Genomic DNA, 15893 nt, shown 5'->3' on the forward strand with positions numbered 1-15893 from the left:
TTGGAACTACACAGTACTGACCCCAGAGGGTCCCCATGCTGCAGAACAGGGACGAGTAGGACGGTAGCACACAGCACCGAGGGCTTTGATAAAATGCCCCAGTGACCTAATAATGCAGTACAATTTCTGGAAACTGCAGACCTCTGTATTTGCTTCGTACTCTAACATAGGAAACAAAATTAGCAACAATTTCAACTGGAGTTATTTCAGAGTATCCAAGGACTAAATTATACCATTAGGCATATTTCAAGCAAATTCCTTCACTGGTAAATCTTCAAGTGCTTCACTTGCATTTCTTTCTTATGTCAAAAAAGAATGATCACTGTTCGTACTCAAAAGTGTTCATCCTTCTCCTCAGCATCTATAATAGGTCATCTGAAAAGGAAACAATAAATCCCCAATCTATCTGATCTATGGGCGTCCTACAGTTCCTTAGAGAAATCAGTTAAATCAGTTCAGATTCCAGCAGATCCTCCTACGCATCTTCAGGATCTCAAACTAGCATTGTGTAAGGGAACAGTGGAAGAATACTTAAGTCTGGAAAAAAAATACACACCAGAAATGTCCTTCAGCTTCCACAAGGCTTTTACAAAATTCTGTACTGAGAGAAACCGGAAAGTGCTCATCGTATCTGGATTTAGAGATTCAATGCCCTAACATCAAGGGGACTTGCAAAGTTCATCTCCAAGAGTTACAAAGTACACTTTGACAGCTGTAAATCAAGATTAAAGAATCAAGTAGCAAAAAAATATGTAGAGAAGCAGCATCAAGCCTGGATGATGGATTCCCAGAAATCAAAGAAGTTAACTGGTACACAGCAGTGAGAAAGAAGTATCTGTCAACAGCGAGACATCGAACTGTAAAGGTGACACCACTTCCAATCCAAACAAATCCTTCCTTGATTTCTCCCTTTTATTCAAATAGCGTAAGGCATCTTTTTAACCAAATGACTGTGCCAAGAGTGATGAAATGACAGCAGAGGAGAAAAGCAGCTTTTATATGAAGTAAGACTATACTAGCAGAGCCTTAACAGTCAAGTGCTCTCTTTTAGATTTACCTATAGTCACTCCTAGGAAAAAAAAAATATTCTAGAATTCTACTCTGGATCCCATGAAAGGAAACGAAGGGCACTTGACTCAGGGGCATAGAGTGGGTTCGGTCCTATGTGAGAGGATCCTGCAAGAAAGCTTTCTCCTAATAGGCGGCACTGAGAAGCCACGTAAGCGTAGAGCTTCAAATGCTTTTTCCCTTCCTTCCAGAAATCCTCTGGAAACACAAAAGATGTCAGACACAGGCTTCAATCAAATCAATCTGAAGCTCTTCCATAGGAGCTTACACCTGGACATGTTTTATTATCATTTATTTAACACTATCACCTTCGTATTCTAAGCCAATATTTACAACAGCTTAAGTCTAGGCATAATTTAGCTTGAGGAGAATGAAACTTTCCTTGTGCTACCTCCACTTAAAATCTATCCTCCTGCTGAATCATTATGTTTTTTGAACAGTTAGTATGCAAGTAGCACAAAAACAAGCATGCTAAATAACAGCGCACAAACTCCTGTTTTCCATGTTTCCCCTCAGTTACATCTGATGTGTTTTTCTGAAGCAGACAGGAAATTTAGACTAACCTTGCTTTCACGGACTGACGGATGAAAAGTTGAAGTATTCAGAGCAGAACTCCAGGATAGTCTTGCATCTCCTGCTGCCAAAGATACTTATAAGGCAGTATGTTCAATATGAAAGGTTTTGTTCTTGGTTTGGAAAAAAAGAAAAATGGCCAATGCCAGGTTGGGTTTCTTTTTATTGTTAAAAGATTAAAGCATAACATTTCACCAAATACAAGAAATTTAGGGGGTTTCTGACATTACAAACATCTGAATCATCAAGAGAAAGTGTTGAGCTATACATAGTCTGATGTTAATCCATCGATTTAATGTATATTAGTACATGCTTAAAACATGGCCAAAATACAGAATCACAAAATAAGTACCTTGATGCTTCTAACTCTGAGACACGTAAGTCAGAGAATTGAGTGCAATAAATTTCCAACGAATGACTATACACTCAATTACAACCTCAGGGCAGAATTATTCCAGAAGGATTGCTAGTTTCTCATGCCTGGCTCATTCACATTCAATTTGGTGAGAACTTTAATTTTGAGAATTTGATAAAAACATTTTGAAAAATACGACATTTAACAAATGTGAAAAAACAAGTTCAGTCTTCACAGGAATATATGGATTTCTTGCCACTCCAGTCCTTAATTGCCTGTATGTTTTACAAATCTTTACAAAACTAATTTGTATCCATTTTGGTTTCAAAAACATAGTACATCTGAAAAATAAAATATGACTCTACTGATGGGTAATACAAAGACATGAACACGTATTTAAAATGACTTTCGAAAGTAAATCATTTCAGTAATACAGCTATAAGACAAGTTAAACATAGTACAATAAACCATGCATCTTCTGACTTGTCAGATCAGCTAAACTACTCAGTTAACATACAGCAACACTTTTGAACACTTCCGTAAATTCAGCTTTTCTAACACAAGGAAAAAAAAACCAGATTAAATTTGTTCTTCAAGTGGTTCAAGGCTGTCCAAATGTTTTTTAGGTGTATCATCACTATGACGGCTTTGGCAATGGGTTAAATGTTTCTTAAAGCCTCGGGGAAAATTTGATTCGAAATTACAACGTGGACACTTCAACAAACTTTGACCATGAGCAGCAACATGGTTTTTAAGAAGAGACTCCAAGAGAAAAGCTTTGCCACATATTTTACATTTGTATGGGCTTTGAACATTATGCTTGTTAACTAAATGGTGCAAGACGGCACCTTTTTTCATTGCACGACAGCAACAAATTTTGCAGTAATACTTTCCCTTGCCACGCTTCATGTATTTTGCTATTTCTTCCTCAGAGATGAAAGCCTCTTTCTCTTCAGTAAACTGCAGCACACACTGCGGCTGCATGGGAGTAGTTGCATCTATTTTGCTCTCTTTGCCATAATCAGATGGCTCCATATCATACTGCTCTTGGTCACTGTTGGATTCTTGCTCCTTTATCTCCATCGAGTCCATCTCTGTTTTTCCACACTCACTGCTATTTAGTTCAGAATCTGAGTTCTCCTGGTTTTCCTTCTTGGGCTTCTTTTTTGGGCATGAATATAACATGTCTTCTGGTGATTCTTTGGCTAATATTGATTGTTCATCCTGTGAGAATAAATCATCCAGTGGTTTCTGATCATCTAAACTGTGAGAAAGAAAGTCACTCTCACCAGACTCACTAGGTGTCTGGGGCTCGGAGGAAAAACCTGGAGCAGATTTGTGAGGCTCGGAAAACAGGATATTCTTCTGGATTTCAGAAGATACAGTAGTTTCAGCATGTCTCTGGACATCAGAGGATAAAGCAGCAGCAGGCTTCTGCATCTCAGAAAATACAGCATGCTTTTGTACATCAGGGGAAACAGCAGATTTCTGGGAGTCAGTAAAAACAGCTTGTTTGGGGGTCTCGGGAGAAACAGAAGGAGTAGGTTTCTGGGACTCAGTAAAGAGGCCATGTTTCTGAATTTCAGGAGAAGCAGATTTCTGAGACTCTAGAAAGGAAGTAGGCTCCTGAACTTCAGAGGAAATGGGAGCAAGTTTCTGGGCTTCAGAAAATAGGGCATGCTTCTGGACTTCAGAAGAAACAAGAGCTGGTTTCTGGGCATCAGAACATAGGGCATGTTTTTGGCCTTCAGCAGAAACAGCAGAAGTAGAGACCTGATTCTGGGGCTCAGAAAAGACAGCACGTTTCTGGACATCAGTAGAAACAGTAGGATTAGATTTACGAGACTCTGGGAACAGAGCTCTTTTCCGAGGTTCAGGGAAATGAGCCCGTTTCTGAACCTCAGACGAAGCAGCAGAGGTGGATTTCTGAGTTTCAGAAAAATACATAGATTTCCGGGACTCAGAGAGTTTCCAAGATTCAGGAGATACCGAAGCACCAGGCTTACGGACCTCGGGAAAGAAAGAAGGCTTCCACGAGTCAGAGGAAACGGTGTGACTAGACTTCCGGAGCTCAGGAGAAACAGGGGGAGAATGCTTCCACGTGTCAGGGGACAGAACAGGTTTCCAGCCTTCAGGGTAAACAGATGAGATGGGTTTCCACGGCTCAGAAGAAACAAGAGTAGACTTCTGGGATTCAGAAAAGGACGTAGATTTCCACGAGTCAGAAACAAGCCTCCTAGGCTCTGGCGATACAACAGGGCCAGGCCTTCGGGACTCAGGGGCAGACCTCCGGGATTCTACGGACACCGACATGGCAGGCTTCGGAGCCCAGGGAGAAACCGTGGAAGACTTCTGCACCTCCTGAGGTGTAGATCTCCAGGGCTCAGGGGAAACAGTCGGACCAGGTCTCCATGACTCTGGCGAAACTGCAGGAGCAGGCCTCCGGCTTTCAGGAGAAGAAGCAGAACCAGGCCTACGCATTTGAGAAGGATGCCTCCGGGGCTCAGGAGACCCAGCTGGGGCATACCTTCGTGGTTCAGGGGATACTGCTGGAGTAGGTTTCTTTGGCTCTGGCGACACAGCTGGGGAGTACCTGCGGGGTTCCGGAGACACAGCGGGAGAATGGCGACGGGGCTCTGGTGATACAGCGGGGGAATGCCGACGGGGCTCTGGAGACATTGCTGGGGCTGGCTTCTGCGGGTCGGGGGACACAGCAGGAGATGGCTTCTGTGGGTCAGGGGACACAGCAGGAGATGGCTTCTGTGGGTCGGGGGACACAGCAGGAGACAGCTTCTCTGAGTCTGGGGATACAGCTGAGGCTAACTTCTCTGGATCTGGAGATGTGGCCTGGGCTGACTTTTCTGGATCTGGGGACGTGGCCTGGGCTGACTTCTCTGGCTCCGAGGAAGTCGCCTGAGCCGACTTCTGGGGCTCTGGGGACACTGATGATTTCTGAAGCTTGGGGGAAACAACAGGTTCAGATTTGGGGAGTTCAGGAGAAAGGGCAGGTTTGCGCGACTCAGGGGAAAGGGTAGGTTTCTGTGGCTCCAATGTGACACTTTTTTTGGAGGAATCTGAATCTCCTTCTACCTGTTCCTTCCGCTCCTCATTCCACTTCTCAGGTGCTGCATGTTGTGCTGTGATGTGATAATACACGTTGCAATACATCTTGCTGGTAAAGAAACATTTGTGGCAGTGAAACAGTTTTGCACTTTTTTGATAAAATATAAGTTTACCCAAACCAGCAGCATCCATTTCATCACAATACTCTGGGTGTATGGTACCCATATGAATTTGTATGTTTTCATAGTCCGTTCCTCTGAAGCTGCAGTGATCACACTCTAAGCGCTCTGTGGTTTTACGTAGTATCTGCAACATGTCCATTTTTCTATGGTCAGTAACAGTTTTCACAGCACTGCACCTTTTAAAGAGCAAGCTTCAGTTCCTGCAATAAAGGAAAAAAATCTGTATAGTTAGCTGTCAACATTAATTTCAACTCTTTGTCATTCCTAAATAACCACATGTGCTTTGTTCCCCCTCCATTTCAGAAAGCATATCTTCTGCATAGGTACTAACTACTTCATAAAGAAATCCAAATATAGGTCTCTCCAACTTCTGCAAATCCTTTTACATCAGTAGAACCTGAAAAACAAAGCTTATATTTAACAATAGGCCTTCCTATCTATGTAAAAAAATCTGCAAGCAAATGATAAAAAAAGAACCGAGGTGATGAAGAGCTAAGTTTATGTTTCATTTGATAAATGTGACTTGCTTTCTCAGTTGTCTCTTCTTCCCAGATTTGAAGTGTTTTTATTTACATCACACATGTAAACTGAAAACAAAAAGTACTTTGAAACAGTGCCACTGAGATAAAGCCATTTCAAAACTGCATCTTCATCATAAAATTTCAAAACAAATCAGCTGGTTTTGACACACAAAAAAAATTTCAAGAAGAAAACAGGAGCCTAAAACCTAGGCTCTGTTTTCGTCTGTTAAACACTGTTTTCCTTTCACTAATTACATGAGAAACAAAAGCTGCTGCTCATAAAGACTTTATCCATTATGAAAAGAATTTTTTCCATTCCATTATTTCATCCGCTGCCCTAATAACAATAAAAATACTACTTAAAAAAACCAGCAATGACTTTTTTCCCACTTGGTGTAGTTGACAGCCCTCTGTATTCAAAACATTGTTTGCTTCACCCCAAAGAGAAAGATGGACATTTCTCAAAATTGCTGTTTTTGTAAGACCTTAAAAAAAAAAAAAACAACACCACCACAGAAATGCAGCATCTGAAATGCAAATAATTTTTAATGATTTGGCTAGATTCCACTATTTCCAACAGAATTTACCCAGATTAACTACTACAATAAGCAGAAAACCAATTCTAACCATATTCTGTAAGTCATTTTCACGTAAATGTGGGAGGTATCTCTACGGTGAAAAGGAATATTTGGACATTTATGTGAAATGCACAGGCTTTTTTCCTGTAGGTTCAAATTAAACAGATGTTACATGATTATCATGCTAAACTACCAACCTAATTTTGGGGGTCTTGTAAGACACACTGTTTCAAAACACACAAATTTTTTGTGTCATTTTAACATTAATTTTCCTGTCTAAATATAAATTAGACTAACAACTAATCTAAAAACATGCATCCAAAGCAAGTTTTCTTAATTTATTCCTAAAGCATTTTTACCCTGGTTTCTTATGGAAATGAGGCTTACACAAACACATTGCCCTACAGTCAATGCCAATCAAATTGGACAAAGCAATCCAGTCTCATTTTAAATTTCTACAAGTTTCATGAAAATCAGGAACTGAGTAGAGAATGAAAGAAATGTCTCCACTGAGGCTAAGGCTGAATATTTCACTTAACAGTTACTGGCTCTGTTTAGCCTGTAATCAGTACATAAATGGTCAGTATGCAAATAGTCTTAAAACCTGCAGAACAAGTAGTGTCTGATTCAGCTTGTAATTAGGGAAAAAGAGGTGGGATTAAAAATACTACAGCGGTGAGCTGCTTTGGATTTGGGGCAGGGACAGAATGAAAGTAAATTAGCAGTGGTGCTAAAGGATGACATGGATACAGAAGAAGAAAAAAAAAAACAAAAAACAAACAGGGAAGAGGGATAGGCTGAGGAGCAGAGGGCACAAATCCCTGAGAAATAAAGGTTCACCAGCTCAGCTGCTCACGGAACAACTCCTTTGCATGCACTATGCATACACACTTCACATTAAGTCACAGGAATAGGTAGATTTCCAATCGGGAAGTGTGGTGGGACCACGGACAGAGCTTGAAGAGGAATCCTGCTTTACATCTATGAGGCAAATGAACAGCATCCGACCACAGGCTAGCTACACACGAGAAGTAACTGCACTGCTCTACAAATACTGAAGTGGAAGGTCCTTTGGGGTACAAATTGCAGTTTCGCAGCGCCATCAGTAGCCATACAAAAGACACCCCAAAATGTAGTCACACCGCATTCGGTGTTGACCACAAAGCACTTCCCAACATCTTATAACAAACTTCATATTCCTGTAAAAGATCAAAACAAAACACAAAGATAATAGTAGTGCTCAGTGGTCTGTATCTCGGCAATAGCAAACAACTTGTCAGTTGAAAAACCCCAAAGCAAGCACGTCTTAACACTCCAAAAGATCTAGAAGTCTTCAGAACTTAGGGTTTATTTTTTTGGTCGGGGGATTTGGGGCGATGGGAGGAAAGGAAGATTTCAATTTGAAAGCAAAAAATTCTGAATTTATCATACGAGCTAAAGAAAAAGAATTTATTTTTTAATCAAATCACAGCAGAACATAATTAGGACAATAAGGACATACCGCACTAATCACATTTTCAGAACTGAAAGGGAATTTGTCACTCCCGAAATTGGTGGTAATCCTGAATTGTCCGTTTTCTTTTCTCTAGGAAACCAAAAAAGGCTTTTCCAAACTGAATTTATCATCGCTTACAACAAAGTTTACCAGACAATCTCTTCTATCCTCTTCATAATTTCCCTCCTCTTTACACATCACCTAACTGTTGCCCTTTCTGGAGTTTTCTGTTATTCACTCCTCTCAACTACACTTCACCCCACCTCCCATCCTCTCTTTTTATTCAGTCCTATCTTACTTTACAATGGAAGTTTCCATTTTCTTTCCAAATGCAACAGTGAGAAAAGGTCCCTGGCTCCCTACCACAAATTGTCCAAGTTGTTGCTAAGCTTTTTTGACCAGGAGGTTATTCTGGAACTGGAGAAGTTACAGGCATTTCCTCATTTTCATCTCCAGACATTTAAAGGTTGAGACATTCAAGCCTTTGGCATAAGAAATAACATCAAAGAGTTGGTGGTACTTTCTCTCACACTGCCATCACGTTTTTAATTTTATAACTTCAGTACACCGTAGCTGGCAGTCACTGAAGAAATTGCCTCTTCTGCTGAAATCTCTACTTAATTGAGGCATACTACTGAGCAAGCCAACTCTTTGGTATTGCAGCACCTTAGGCCATGACTCCACGGAATAGTAAATCTAGTTTTAGAATAGTGACTGTGAGACCAGTAACAAACTTGAACAGGGCTGAGCCACTATTAACTCAAGCTGTCAATTTCAATTTGTTGAAGCATTTCTGAAGGAGTAAACTCCGAAATGTTGCTGGTTCACTTAGCACATATCTGAATAGCTAGTCTGTAAGATTTTCCTGTCAATCCCTCCTGATCCCTTCTCACTTTGAGCTCAAATGCCACTGTCTTTACATAGCTCTGATTACTGCCCTCCTCTATACTCAAGTTTGTCACACAGATAACTGTCTGCTTCACATTTCTCTTTGCCGTCAACTCCTGCATCAGAACTTGTTTTGCGCTGGATCCTGCCTTGCCTAGTTGGGTGAAAGTTTGAGGAACAGCATGTCACTGTTTTCTAAACAGGCCCATGCCAGCAGAGCCAGCCAGGCTAGAAACCATATGCTCAATAACCAGGTCCCCACGGCTTTGGACTTGCATGAACGGTGATGTTATCTGTGCTCAGCGGCATCTTTTTGGCAACACTAAAAAAGATGGACCACGCTCCCTCTGCGTAAATGCTTTATTACAGTCATCAGAGGGACCTAGGTCTGCAGTGCTCCAACTCAAACCCATAAAAAGGGGCAAGAAAAACGATTGATGCTATCGAACTGGCGGGGTGCCCCATGTGCACTGCAGAGAACTTGACCAAATACCAAGACCAAACGTAGTTACAGTTGTCTGAAGCCCTTTGAGGGAAAGTATGAATTTTGGGATGAAGATCAAGTTGTCATGAGAGACAGGTCCCCCATGAAACACAGCAGAAGGGAGATGGCCACTAGACTATCTCTCAAGCCTGCTGAAGACTCCTAGGAGAGACAAACCAGCTGCCACCCAGCCAAGTACAGATAACTGCTATGCAGGCCCCAGGCCACTTTGTTTTGTTGAACACTCTGTCAGGCCCTACCTGTTTTGTAAAAAGGACACTTCAGCATTGCCCCTACTGAAACTCACAGTTACAGGATGTGCCATGCCACAGTGGCTATAGCTGAGGCTGTGCTGCATGCCACTTTAAGACGACAAAGCGCACCACATTCCTTAATCGCTATTTCTGCATCCTCTCCTACTTTTCTCACTTTTCATGGCTGCAACACTGAGAAAACAAATACCAATACAGCCAAACAGAACTAATTATCTATCCTGAGAACACATTGCAATTGAAGCAGAAGCCTGAAGCAGTTTACGCTTGTCCTGTGTCCACATCCTGTCTTCATTTCAAGACGAAATACTAAGATTCAACTAAGATTCTGGAGGTTGCAATACTAAACTTTAGCTTAAGGCAGACAAGACTCATTCAGAGTCTTCCTGAGACATGAAGATTTCCACTGAAATCTACCTGAACAGGTAAGTGCTTCTGTCTACAAGCTCACTATATCCACAGATACCAAGCACCATCAGCATCATCAGCACCAACTCAGCTCTTAGCTTGACTAAAGGTTTTTGCTGACCTGAAGTGACATAGATCAATGTCCATCACTCAGGTTAAAAGCTGCTTGAAGAGACCCAGAGATCTCAGCAGTGGGACCACCAGTCTCCATTTTTGCTCCATCAGCCACCTCTCCCCATCCCCCTTCTTTCACGCATGTCTAGAACCTACATACAAAGGTTCCTACCACCAGCTCTCTCCTCTCTCCACAGAGATGCTGAAGATCCTTACACCAGTTCCTGTCCTCTACACTGCAGTTCTGGCCATAATCTTCTCTACCACAGGAAGAACAGAAAAACAGCAGGGGAAAAGGATCAGTAATGAGGACCCATATCTACCCGAGAAAAGAACAACCATCACTACTTTTCTTGCTTGGTTCTCAGCATCCAAGAGGCCAAAGTCATGATTTGGTGGAAAGAAAAAGTACCCAAGAAGTCAGAGGCTAAAGTTGGCTACGTATATTGCAGGGCAACCACAGAGCGCAGCCAAACTGCATCGGCAATCTCTGTTGATCTCATGTTAGACTAAGCAATAGGAGTGGCCTAAGCTAATGCACAGAGCAGACAGACCTCCTGGTATCTTCCCGGCCACTGCAGAGCCAGTTCCTGCATTCGGCATCCCATCATCCACAAGGATCCCACTAAAGATTAAGCCATACTTCCTACAGCCTCTCAAAAACCTCCCAGTAGCAGAAAAGACATGTGCAGGAGATACTGTGTATAAGAAAGAATCCACCCAGGGGATGGCACAACACTGACTCTGGCAGCTAACAAGATGTCTCCACTTCTCAACCCCATTCCAATTTCATAGCTACACATCCACTAATCATTTCAGGTTATTTTTAATAAGCACATTCTACATTAAGTGTTGCAGCATTTAATATATTCCTGCATTTTTCCTCTACAGAGGATAAGCTGTGACTGTCATGAGGCAGAGCCAGAGGGAAGCAATGAAGGACTCAAAGCTAAAGATCTAGACTGCCTGTGAGCACAGAAAATTACACGTTGCTTTTGATATGACATGTAGAATTTCGGAACACAGCAACAAGTAGTCTGTCATATCATCCTTCAAAATCAGACTGTCCTGGTTCTCACTGGCAGAAGGATCTATACCTCTTTTCCTCTTGAGAAAGAATCAATCCTGGTGAGATACAAGCAGGTAATGAGGACATGCAACACACATCAATGATGCCAGCACAGCTGGGAAAGCCCTCAAGAAGAAAGTCCTCTATTTTCTGTGATTCCCTATATCCACATTGGATTCCCTACATACAATGTGAGCTAAGACTTAAAAACGGTGCTGCCATCCATGCAACCTTAAAATGACAGGCAACACACCAGCGGGAAGTAGAGGTGTCCAATGACCTCCTACTCAACTCCAAGACACCATTCTATCTATCATTATGTTCATCAAGCAAAGGACAAAATCAGCCCGTACTTCTATGAATGCTCACCTTCCTATGGTAATCCTCCAACCTCTACGAAGCACCACGCATCACAACTCTATTCTGATAAGCACAGTCACTGCACAGGAAGGATGGCTGTTCATTTTCATCAGCCTTGCAATTTTCTTGCAGGCAAACAGTTCAGCCATTTCCTCTATCAGTGAAGAGGGCCAATGGTAAAGTTTGTTCCCAGTACAAGAAAGCGGGATACAGCTGCATCACTGCCTCTACTAGCAGAAGATCCAGACTATTGCTGTGTTTAAGCAAAAGGAAAAATGACATGTTCTTGCAGTGCCAAAAAGTAAATGGCAGTCTGGTGGCAACATGATGCTTCTCTTGAAGCTACATCCCTGTGTTGTGACTGACAGAAGAAACAGAAGTTTAGCTCCCAGAGGAAGCTGCACACAAGCATCCCCACAGTGCAGCAGAGCAGGCACTTCACAACGCAAACGGCAGGTAAGGGGGTCAGTTCCAACACACCATGAACAAGACAGGCAGTGCTACGCTCCTGTTAATCCAGCAGCATCCACAGGAATCTGACTGCGTCCTCACAACCAAACTCCCAGCTATCAGCCCATCTATACGGGCTAAGTTCCATCAGCAACGATCGCTGACCTGCATCTTTAAAATTACACACCTAAAAAAGGCACAAACACCCTGACCTGGCCAGCCACTGAAACGGTGAGATACGCTGTGAGAACACGTGAGACACCAGATCCAGGCAGGAAACGGCTGTATTATGCGGTCCCATGTTTCCAGGAAAGGTTCAAGTCAGAGGGAAGTTGCAAAGTGACAATACTCGATGCACATGCAGATGACTTAAGAAACACAAAGGGGACAGAACTGCAGCTATTTTGCAAGATTTCCACCTCTGCTAGGAGAATGACAAGTCTACACACCAACATTAGTTCGTAATACAAGAGCTAACAACAGTCTAAACTGCAGAGTAGTATCAATGTACCTATGACAGATTCGGGGTAGGAAAAATTAATTCCACGTACTTCTGACAGGGCTTTCTAACTCCAAATTCACAATTCCGCACAGCTAGCTTCCAAAAATGGCCCCAGAAACCTTATTTCTGCAGTGCTGAACTTGAGCTAACGAAGTGCCACTGGACCCACCAGAGCACACAATTTAGTCAGGAACTGTGAATTAAGGTTGTGAATCTTGGTGACGTCAGGCAAAGAATTCCATTTACATTACCCTGAAAGCAAATGTGGCTCAAGGGGAGCTTATGGAAGAGAAAAATGAAACCCAAAGTCTCTATATTCCTAACTTGTAAACCACTCGGTACAAGTCAAGCTCCCAGTTACCCCTCTTACTTCTAACAGTGCTGAATTGTTATCAGCTAACGCAGCTCCCCTCTGCACAGTCAAGCATCCAATCCTACGAACACCTGCACCCGCTACTACAGGGTATGGCTCCTCCAGCCCATCTCCAGGCTCCAAAAAGTGAGTGCAGTTAACACAAACGAGCCTCCTTCACTTCAGAAGCCGGCTCTAAAATGCCACCAATAGTCGACTCGCTTCATCCATCCCTAACGACGCAAGGATGCAACCCAGTGACACGTTTTGAGCCTTCGGTTTGCATCTGCCTCACTGCTCTCACGGGCGACGCAGTCCCTCCTCGCAGCTGTTTCTGTCACGAGTGAAGAGGACAGTCCCCTCGGGCACACGTCCCGTGCAAAACTCTCTTCCCCGAGGCGCCTCGCAGCATTCCGCTATGAGGAAAGCAGAACTCGCAGCGTGCTCCACCTGCTCCTCGCTCCGCCGGCCATGGCTTTAACTTTCTTTCGGGGAGGGGGTGCCTGCGGGCTAGGCTTTCCCACGGCAGGCAGCTTCGCCCCCGCCCGGCCCCCGCGGGGCCGCTCCCCCCGGGGCAGGGGGCCACGCCGCCCGCCCATTCATTCCCGCACCGCCGGGCGGTCTCCCCGCCGCCTCCCCTCTCCCCCCCGCCCTCCCTCCCCATGCGCGGCGCCGCCACTTACGCCCCGCCGGTTTTGCTCCCCCGCGCCGCCCGCCTGCGCGACCCCCCCCCCCCCCCCCGCCCCGGCCCGGCCGCCCGCCCGCTCCCCCGGCGCGACGCCGCGGCGGGGGCTGGACAAGGGGAAGGCCCAGGCCCGGTGCCCAGGGGGAGGGGAGCGGGCCGGGCCCCGGCCGGCCGCTCTGTGCGTGCGCCGGCGGCGGGAGCGGGGGGGGTGGGGTGAGAGGGCCCCCCCCGCCCGCACTCACCGTTGAGGCACCTCCAGGGCGGCGGCGGGGCGCCGGGCCGGGGGGGAGGGGCTGGGCGCACCCCCGCCAATGGCGGTGACGGCAGCAGGCCGGGCAGGCAGCGCTCGCGGGCTCGGGCCGGGCGAGGGGCGGGGAGGAGGAGGGGGAGGGGGAGGGCGAGGAGGGGAGGGGGGAGGGGGAGGGGGGGGGCTCCGGGAGGAGGCGCGCGGCCGAATAGCGGCCGCTTTATCGCTCCCCCGGGCCCGCCCGCCGCCCAACCGGAAGCGCCGGCGCTGGGCGCAGCCCCGCCCCCGCCCCGCCCTCCCCTGCCGGTGGGGGGGGGGGGGCCGTCGGGAGGGCAGCGCGCGGGCCTAGTCACGTGCCGCTGCTGTGGCGGAGGAGAGGGGGGCGCGCGGCGCGGCGCCCGCTCCCCCCCCCCCCCCCCCCCCCCCCGCCCCCCGGACCAGGTCGTGTCACGCGGCGCCCTCCGCGCCCCGCCCAGCCGGCAGGGGGCGCTGCTACACCAGAGGGGCTCGCCCCGGCGGCGGCGCCGGGCGGCTCGCGCTGCGGGGGGGGGGCCGCCCCCGCCCGCCCGGCGCCGCGGCCGTTGGAGGGGCCTCGGGGCGGCCAGGCGCCCGGCGGAGGCCGCTCTCCGCCGCCGCGGCTTGCCGTGCCCGGTGGCTCCGTTGCGGCCCAGCCGGTTCCTGCTGCCCCGCACCGTTAGGCGCCGAGAGGGGGGGCCGTGGCCCGGCGGCGGCGGCGGCGGCTTGGCGGTGCTCCGCCGTCACAGCCCCCGGGGAGGGAGCCGGCCCGGCCGTTCCTGGGGAAGGGGAGACGTAACGCCGCCCCGGCGGCGCGGGAGCGCGCTCGGCCCGCCTCCGGGCCTCCTCCCGGCCGTGGCTGCGGGCAGGCGGCCCGGGCGAGCCCCCGGCAGGCAGGGCTGCGCGGTGCGTGCCGCTCGGCGGCTGGCGTGAGGCGTTAGCGCCAGGCTGCGCCTGGGGGCGCGGAGAGCTGGGGAGAGGCGGCGGAGCCGGGCGCGGGTGCTCCCCCGCGAGAGGGTGGCTCGGGAAGGTGCTTCCTCACGGTTACGCCGTCTGAGCGGCGAAGTCGCCCTGGGCACCCTACGCCAGAGCTTTGTGTCTTCGTCGCGCTGAACGTGGGCCGGGGAGGGGTCCCAGGCGCGGTGAGGCAAAGCACAAGAAACACGCTTTCTCCAGGTGTAACTTCCACAGCTGTTCACCTGAATGGCATCCTGGGGTAAGGTTCAGCTGTAGCTTAAGACACCTTATCTGGGTGCTTAGGTGTGCTTTTTGTCTAGTTTGGAGAAAAGGAGGCTGGGGGGCTCTACAGCTTTCCTGAGGAGGGCAGCTGGAGAGGGAGGTGCTGATCTCTTCTCCCTGGTACCCAGTGATAGGATGCGTGGGAATGGCTCAAAGCTGCACCAGGGGAAGTTTAGGCTGGATGTTAGGAAGCATTTCTTTACCGAGAGGGTGGTCAAACACTGGAACAGGCTTCCTAGAGAGGTGGTCGATGCCCCAAGCCTGTCAGTGTTTCAGAGGCATTTGGACGATGCCCTTAACAACATGCTTTAACTTTTGGTCAGCCCTGAAGTGGTCGGGCAGTTGGACTAGATGTTCATTGTAGGTCCTTTCCAGCTGAAAATACTCTATTTCTCTTCTATTCTATTCTTCTTCCTACCTCCTCCTTTCCGTAGCAGGCACATGCTGAGGAAATCTCTGATGATATTTCTTCCCAGCTCTGGCGTAGCAGAAGGGTAGCAGAAGGGATTGAATGGGTAACCATGTCCCAGCCTAGGCACTGGCTCTGTCACTTTGTGGGAAGGAGGCTTGTACCTTGTGAGGTGAGCAATACCTGCTCATTTCCCTGTGGATTTTCTTTTTCTCCTCATACTCATTTTTAGAAATGCCTGAGCTGTTTCCCTTGGAAAAAACATCATAAACCAAAAGAGCCTGAGAACAACAGTATTCCCTCAGAGCGAAGGTCCATCTGGCCCAATACTCTGTCTCCAAAGTAGCCAACCATAAATGTCTAAAGGAGAGCATATGAGCAGCCAGGTCTACTTCTGCTAGAGTCCTGGGGATGTTCATAGGCCTCAGTGGCTGGGACCGGCCTCCCCTGGGACCCCCACCCACACCATCTCCTGCTAGGGTCCCAGGGGATGTGTCTCAGCTCAGCCTGGGGCCTTCAGTCCTTGCCTGAGCGATGTTGTAGGTGTGCCCGTCTCTGACCCTG

At 47.3% G+C, this 15893-nt stretch overlaps 1 protein-coding gene across 1 annotated transcript; it reads right to left on the bottom strand.

Moving 5' to 3' along the window:
* Positions 1-1784: 1784 nt before the first annotated feature.
* On the bottom strand, positions 1785-13737 carry CHAMP1 (chromosome alignment maintaining phosphoprotein 1). Its single transcript, XM_076360332.1, has 2 exons — positions 13662-13737; positions 1785-5441 (listed from the first exon to the last, which is right to left on the bottom strand). Exon 2 carries the CDS (start codon positions 5378-5380, stop codon positions 2576-2578), a length of 2805 nt encoding a protein of 934 aa, XP_076216447.1. The 5' UTR covers positions 5381-5441; positions 13662-13737; the 3' UTR covers positions 1785-2575.
* Between the last annotated feature and the right edge of the window lie 2156 nt (positions 13738-15893).

The sequence above is a fragment of the Aptenodytes patagonicus genome, chromosome 1 (assembly GCF_965638725.1).
Source record: "Aptenodytes patagonicus chromosome 1, bAptPat1.pri.cur, whole genome shotgun sequence".
Classification (NCBI taxonomy): Eukaryota; Metazoa; Chordata; class Aves; order Sphenisciformes; family Spheniscidae; genus Aptenodytes; species Aptenodytes patagonicus.